This window comes from Eleutherodactylus coqui, chromosome 7, assembly GCF_035609145.1.
Source record: "Eleutherodactylus coqui strain aEleCoq1 chromosome 7, aEleCoq1.hap1, whole genome shotgun sequence".
NCBI classification, from domain to species: Eukaryota; Metazoa; Chordata; class Amphibia; order Anura; family Eleutherodactylidae; genus Eleutherodactylus; species Eleutherodactylus coqui.
The window spans coordinates 148,886,276-148,894,012 of NC_089843.1; the positions used below are offsets into that span (position 1 = coordinate 148,886,276).

Sequence of the window (7,737 nt, forward strand, 5' to 3'; positions counted from 1 at the left end):
AAATAAAAGGATTGAAGTGCCAACCTGTGAAGTGTAGACGAACGGATACCGTATTTTCGTGTACGTTTTACTTACAAAATCACATGTATACGTCAAAGTTTACCTTTTAATACTTTTATGGCTTATTCACATGAACGTGTCTGCGCATACGAAATTTGTGTGCGCTACTGGTAGTGAATAGAACCCATTGATTTCAGTCACCTGCGGGTTTCTATCGTGTCCATTTAAGGCCTCATGTCCACGGGGACAATCAGGCCCGCTACGGATTCTCCATGGAGAATCTGCAGCGGGTCCCTCCTGCCCTGCGGACATGAGCGCTGAAAATGAGAATAAACTTACCCGCAGCGGACCGGGAAGGTCTTCTCTTCTTCACGGCCGGATCTTCTTTCTTCGGCCGGCGGATGTACTCGGCACACCGCAGGCGTGCCGCGCGCATGCGCCGAGCACATCCGCCGAACCGAAGCAAGAAGATCTGGCCATAAGAAAGAGAAGACGTGACCGGCCCGCTGTGGGTAAGTTATTCTCATTTTAGGTCTCCCGCGGATCCGGACACTTCCATAGACTTCAATAGAAGCCTGCGGGAGACCCGCACGAAAATGGAGCATGTCGCGTTTTTTTACATGCTCCATTTTTAAAAAAATCACATTTATTGACCATCCGCGGGTATTTATCTACCCCGCGGGTGGTCAATGCATCCCTATGGGGATGTGTAGTGTGTAGTGCACGGCTGCTGAAGGCAATCCGCATGCACGCTGTGTAGTCACGTGGTGCCGATTCCAGCCACCTCATTGGCTGGAATCGGCACCATGCTTAACCTAAGCTGAAGATGCTAATATGCCTGCGGTACGGACATTACTGCCGACTGTATAGGAGAACGCGTTCACAGAAATGTCTCCTCCGGGCTGCCGGAGCTACTTCCGGTATGAGCCCGGAAGCTCTGTGCAGAGTGGGCGTGGCCAGCAGTGATTCCTCCGCGCGGCTCCTTCCTGCCCTCCTTCCTTTCTCTTCCGGTGACGGCGGCAGCAGGTATGGCGGCTGTAGTTTGTTACCCTACTTTGGTGAATCCTCCTCCATCCTCCGCCGGGTGACGTCTCAATGGTCGGCTGAGGCCTCCTGCGGGTGGAAGGGACATGTTGGCGCCTGGCAGCGGGTGTATTGTCGGGGCGGCGGAGTAGTGTTCGGTGTGACACAGATGTAGTACGGCTCGCACTAGGTAGCAGTAGATGTGCTGTGAGGCTTGTAGTGTCAGCAATGGGGAGCCTCAGTGATGTCACGTGGGGGGGGGGGTAAAATTAGATAAAGTGTTTTCAGCGATTAGCTGCTGCTGATCCGTCCGCAGGCTGAGCTCATGGATCCCTCCGGATGCCCCCTGGGCAGCTGATCATGTGACCCGCTGTCAGCGAGATCTGGGGGTGCTCTAGTACTGTACGGGGCCGCTTCTCACTGACAGTGGCGGACCCCCGACAATCCGCTATGGATGATGTATCCCGAGGACCGGTAATCATTGGTAAAGTCCTGGAAACCCCCTTAAAGGGGTACTCCAGAACTCGGAGGGGTAGGGGGTGGGGTGCCCGGGTGCCCTGCCACAATGGTTGGGTCCTGTAGAGACATCGTTCATGCAAGGGCTTGTGGGTTCTGATCGTGGCAATACCCTGCAGATGTATACCACTGAAGGCCGTATTGCAGCAGTTCCTGCAGGATCTTGCATGCAAAATAAACACGCAGGAGGCCCTTGTCTTATTCAAATACCTCTGTTTTCAGATATTTGGTGGGGGGTGTCTCACAAATGGATTCTAATTGCGGAGTGTACAATCGCTGTCCGTGCGGATCATCCGTGGTAAAACACGGGCATTGAATGGCATGTAGTTTCTATTTCTCTCACACTTGCGGATATGAACTGCGTATACTGTGAGAAGAAAAATCACAGCATGCTCTATTTTACCACGAACGGCCTCTATTGAAGTCAATGGTGGTGGCCAACCTGCAGCCCATACACAATTAACATCGCACATGGGGTGTGAATACCGCGGTGTCACCTAGTGACGGCGCGAGAAATACAAACAGCGAGAAGAAAATACTGTGTATGACCGCCAGCGAGCCGCCATGATCATCCACAATACAGATGAATCAGGTGACAGGCCGGGGTCACTGGTTGAATCCACGGCGGACCTTCCACATGCGGAATCCAACCCGGCTGTGTGCTGGCACTGCACAGATCCGCCCGCGTGGGCGCGCTCTAATACTCCTGGTTCCTCGGTGTGCGCGGGCCGCCGTGCCATTTCCTTTATATTGATCTGACGTGATTGCGTTGTTGGGTCACTATGGAGGAAACATTACTCAGCTTCGGCCGGGCTCACATCTGCGCTGGAGGAGGTTCCATCGCATAGCTGACACAATACCAGACAGATGGGCGGAAACCAAACTAACCCCACTATAGTCAGCGGGGTCCATTCAGTGCCCTTATAAGAGCGGCCCGTTCGGCCAGGGGACACTTCCTGCTCCTGAAACGGTACAGGGAAGCAGGCTTATGGATACTGGTGATGGGAGGCCAATGAGCGTTTCTTCAGGTAGTCGAGATTGATTTCAAAGCGGCCTGAACCTCGTAGAACACCTGAAACGGGATGAATGATGTGTATTGCAATTCATTAAGTGCAGAGAAAAATGTAACAATGTGGCGCACAATTTAATAGTAAAACGATGGAAATAAGTCTATCTTAGAGACAAGAGAAATCAATGTAAGTGCTCTCTGACCTCGTCTTTGTTCCTCCGTAGGTATAAAGAATGGTCCAGCGCCTGACGTACCGTCGTAGGCTGTCCTACAACACGGCCTCCAACAAGACCCGGCTGTGAGTGGTCCTATGTGGCACCCTGTAACGTAAGACATCGCTGTGTCCTGTATGGAGGTCCTCATGGGTTGTCTTGTTTTTAGGTCTCGAACACCAGGAAACAGGATTGTTTACCTGTACACCAAGAAAGTTGGCAAAGCCCCCAAGTCGGCGTGCGGTATCTGCCCTGGAAGACTTCGCGGTGTAAGTGTCTATATGGTCTCTTTATAAACGCTTGGCAGTACATAGGAGAACTATATATATATGTGTTGTGAAGGTGAATTGGGCTGGGGTCACCCACTGCTGCAGCAATCAAATCACTCGTGCCAGCAGCGTTGCTGCGTACCGGTCCTGTGATGACGTAAGAGTATAAATGGAAGGCACGTTGTGTTACATGATGCACGGCGGCTATTGAATGTCAAAAGATAGTGCTGGAGCCGTTCTACCTGAATGCCCTGCCATAGACCCCCTTGTACGGACCACCCAGCAGCTATTTGGTTCACTGTATATAGGATTTTGCAATACTTAGAACCCGTTTGCTTGTGTTTTTCAGATCCGAGCGGTCAGACCCAAAGTGCTCATGAGGCTGTCAAAGACAAAAAAGCATGTCAGCAGGGCATACGGTGGCTCAATGTGCGCAAAATGTGTTCGTGACAGGTAAGGCTGTGTGACGTTACTTGTCGGTATAAATCTACTTTGCAAACCCTTTACACGGGTCCGGAATCAGCCCCTAACTAGTGCCATTCACACCGGCATATCTGTGGCTTGTGTGTTACCCCTTGGACTTTCAGGAAGAAATGAATTGGGAAAAGCTTACTCTTCAGGGACCAACCTCCTCCTATCGGCACACAGGCTTCTCGTGTCCTAACAGAACCCGTCCCTTGCCTTCAGAACGTGAATAGGAGTCTTTTGGTTCCCCTGTTGATAGCTGTATTTGGTCTTCCATCCCTGTGACCCCCACTGACTGACTACCACGAGTACAAGGCTGTGGGTGAACTCATCAGCTCAGTTGACTACCTAAATGCTGCAGTCAGTAGCAGGAGGGATGATGCTTTCTTATGGCTCTCCGGTCTGCCAGGGGCATTTGCCCTCCGGAGGATCGCAACCTCACAGAAGTGATGGGAGGTGTGTTTGACAGAAAAATGCCTCGCATCCATGGGTAAAATGCACGGTATTGGGCTGGGTTTCACGACCCGATATCGCGCTCAGCCATGTGTAGGTAGCTTAAGGCCTCTCACACAGGCGCTCCTTACTGCGATTTAACACAGCTTTTTTAACGCCCCGGTATAAGGCTCCCATTGAAAGCAATGGTGAAAATCTGTAAAGTTTTTGCAGCCAAAGTTACATGCGACGAATTTGAAAATCCTCGGCGTGCGCCGATTGTGGTTTCCTTTCGTAAAATGGAAGCATTTAAAAAAATAAAAATCCGTATGCTTTTAATAGTGTATCCTCGTGTGCCAGTCTCCAGTGGTTGTGGGTGCTGTGAGATGGATTGGTCACTGTTCACTCCTTGGCATCTAAATGCTCCTGTCACTTCATACGGCTTCAGCATGCCACCCGCATTAGTAACTGTACTTGTAAGGAGACTTGGAATCCGGTCACCTCTTTAACTGCTTTTATAGAAGTCTTCCTGGCCAATATGCTGGGGAGTACGATGAGTTGTGCTTGTTGCGTCGGCTCATGCTGTGCCCACATCACGGATCCATATAACGCTGCATCGTCCCTCATGCAGCTCTCTGGTGGCCATGAACGTTAACTGGTTTAGACATTTACTGGCTGGTATAACACTATATCTACAGCTCCAATATGTGCTTGCACCAGTAACATCACCTCTGGAAGTAGTTGGCAGAACACCGGTCTAATACAACTCAAGACTTTTTAAATGTTCCATTTAAAAAACAACTTTTATCTAGTTTTGTTGTATTATCTGTTGGTTTCAGCTAACTTGGCAGATGACATGTAAGTCCTTGATCTCAATAGTGACCATATTGGGTCGGTTACTGTACCATTGATTGTCTGCAGTTGCTCAGTAGGTAAAACCAGTTGATGAGTTTTAGAACATATCTACCTCAACAATATATATAATTTTTGTTAAAACTAGACACTTTTTTTTTTTTTTTTCATTCTGATTTGTAGAGTTGTTTTATTCTGTTGTCTAGGCATAACTATAGGGCAACCATATTGCTTGAGCTACATCTTAACAGCATTTAGAGAGATGCCTTACAGCAGCTTCATGGGCCATTCACATAATGGACATGAGGGGAACCATTCACTTGTATGGGAGACTGTTCTAGGCATCTGTGACCTGCAGGGAGGGGAGTAAATAGGTGATTGGTTGTGACTATTCTGAATGGTGGATTATGAATTGTATGTATATAGGAATTTACCTTTCAGGGTAATCCTGCCTGTGATGGTGAGATCCTGCTGTAGTCAGGAAGTATCGGCGTATTTAGGCGCTGGTTAGTGTGAAAAATGCAGGATTTTTATTTATTTAATTTTTTTTATAGATTGTGACTGAGAAATCTAAAATGACCAAAAATTCTTAAATATGTTTAACACGACAATGAGCCTTGTAGAATAGGTCATCTTCTGATGACCCCTTCCCTTTTGACTTGCATGAGGTCTCATTACTGAGAGACAACAAAAACGTCATCACTTGCAACAAATGTGCAGGTGTGACACGTAGGCCTCGGCTGCGGCGTTACAGTACAAACACGTGACAACACACTTATATCCAAATAAGATTGTCTAACATATATAATAATCACATAGAGACAAGCTTCTTGGTGCATGTTTTGATCAAAACATGTGGGCCTATTTGCCTCATCAGGCATGGCAGCTTCAGGCCTGTTCTGTTCACACCGGCATCTTGGGTTGTTATCAAGAACCCATGTGACGAGTCTGTAAAACGGAGGTATAAACTAATAACCGTTTTTAAACAAGTGTCCTTTCTGTAAAGCTGTTAGCTCTGCTAGATGTGCTCGCCACATACCTGGAGCGGCACGCGGAGTACATGGAATAAACTATTATTGTATGTTGTATGTCATTGGCTTTACTGTAATTACAGTGAGGGAAATAGTGGCTGACAGAAATCACTCCTCATTGTATCCGACAGGGCTGATTACACAAGGATGGCGCTACCCAGTCAGCATCCAGCAGTTTGAATCTAAATAGGAGCAGGCCCATCTTACAGCGAATGTCACCACTTCGAATGATCGCAGTGAAATCTGCATGCAACGTGTGGACTCTCCAGAGCAGAGAATGTTCTGTGTGGATATACCCTTAAAATCAGTGGGATTCCAGCAGACAAACGTTCACACGCTGTCACTTTTTCCAGCAGGCACCCTTTTGAAATTTGCTGTTTACATAAGTTCCTTTTAAAGGGACCCTGTCGGCTTGGAACAGCACCATAAACTAAGTGACAGGGAATAGGGTGGGATGCCATTATTATATTTGCCCACTCTCGTTCCCATGCTGCCCCCTGCTGAAGATTGCACAAATCTAACTCTTTCAGACCACTGTGTGCACGCTATAGGTGAATTCTCTGTAAAGTCTCCGGGGCTTGCTGCTCTGACCATGCAGTTAAACCCCGGAAGATTTCCATGGACAGCTCTAATGCTGAAATGTGCAGAGCACTGAGCTGTCATCTGAAGTCTTCCAGGGTTTTGAATTTTTATTTTCCAAAATGTTTCTAATGTATTCTTTTATTACAAAAAATGTTGCAATGTGATTGTTGCATTCCTTAATAAATACCTGCGAGATTAAAAAAAACTGCCCTGTGGGGCATGATATGGTAGTAATAAACCTGCCACTGAAGGGGTTAAAGCACCGAGGTCGCCCCCCGGTCGATGGGAGGGGGGTTTTGACTGAAGTGATAGGACGTTTAGTAATGCAGTGGACTCAGTCTGTGCTTACTTTATTCTTCTACTGCCCTCCGGAGAGAGATGGAGGTAATTCTTCATAACCGGCGTGGATTATGACCAGTGACGCCGGGCATCAGTACATGCAGGCTGGAGAGGCCCCGCTACAAGTGATTGAGAAGCCTGGGCCGGGTGGGCGAAGGCTGCACTACTGATGTAACCCTCTTATTGTATGATGGTCTGTGTGTATATCTGTCACTAAAATGAAGTTCTATATAACGTACGCTAGTTGTATAACACCAGCTTTATTTTCTTCTTCGCAGAATCAAGCGGGCATTCCTCATCGAGGAGCAGAAGATTGTGGTGAAGGTCCTGAAGGCTCAGGCACAGAGCCAGAAAGCCAAGTAACATCCTGTTTATATTGATCACTTCAAAATAAATATTTCTGTTGTAACGTGCTCTTTCGTTGGTGCTTTCTTTAAGACAGACGGTGCCAGCTACCCGCAGATCTGTGCAGCGCGTGGTTGGCACTGGGAGCTCTGAGGTGCAGCACTAGTGGCCATGGGTGCTGCTGCTTCACATCTGCGTCATGGGGGTTCTGTTCCTGCTCTCTTCCCCCCCCCCCCCCCCCCCGGCTGAACGGATGTGTCTTGTGATGGAACCAAATGGACCCCATTGACTATAATGGGGTCCGTTCAGCTTAGCTGCCAAGGACTTCACAGGAAGAAAAGGCGCTGCCAAGGACTTCACAGGAAGAAAAGGCGCTGTGCGTGCAGCACTGATTCTGTTATTTTGTGGCAGAACTTCTGAACAGTTTCCAGCGCGGATGTCATCCTGGTCTTAGTGGGGGGACTTAATTTGCTTTGGATGGGCATGAAGCATTTTTTTCCCAACAATATTTGACATGCTAAAATTAAAAGGGAAAAAAGCTGGTTGGTCTTCATGTGTGTCTTATAGCTTGTCTGCACTACACTAGCGATCCCCAGGCAGCCCTTTTAATAAGTGACGTCTATCATGTTCTGTAAAATCCTGATGGACTCAAGGAAAGCCAG

At 48.1% G+C, this 7,737-nt stretch overlaps 1 protein-coding gene across 1 annotated transcript; it reads left to right on the top strand.

Moving 5' to 3' along the window:
• The first annotated feature begins 907 nt into the window (after positions 1-907).
• Positions 908-7,143, top strand: RPL34 (ribosomal protein L34). The gene is made up of 5 exons (XM_066573819.1): positions 908-1,026; positions 2,773-2,846; positions 2,930-3,029; positions 3,379-3,482; positions 7,009-7,143. The coding sequence occupies exons 2-5, from the start codon at positions 2,782-2,784 to the stop codon at positions 7,091-7,093; spliced, it is 354 nt and encodes a 117-aa protein (XP_066429916.1). The 5' UTR covers positions 908-1,026; positions 2,773-2,781; the 3' UTR covers positions 7,094-7,143.
• Positions 7,144-7,737: the final 594 nt, after the last annotated feature.

Bases quoted from the DNA above. Each gene is read 5' to 3' on its own strand.
- RPL34 (XM_066573819.1), top strand. From the start codon at position 2,782: ATGGTCCAGCGCCTGACGTACCGTCGTAGGCTGTCCTACAACACGGCC. The intron at 2,847-2,929 runs GTGAGTGGTCCT...TCTTGTTTTTAG, and splicing joins GCCTCCAACAAGACCCGGCT to GTCTCGAACACCAGGAAACA. The intron at 3,030-3,378 runs GTAAGTGTCTAT...TGTGTTTTTCAG, and splicing joins GCCCTGGAAGACTTCGCGGT to ATCCGAGCGGTCAGACCCAA.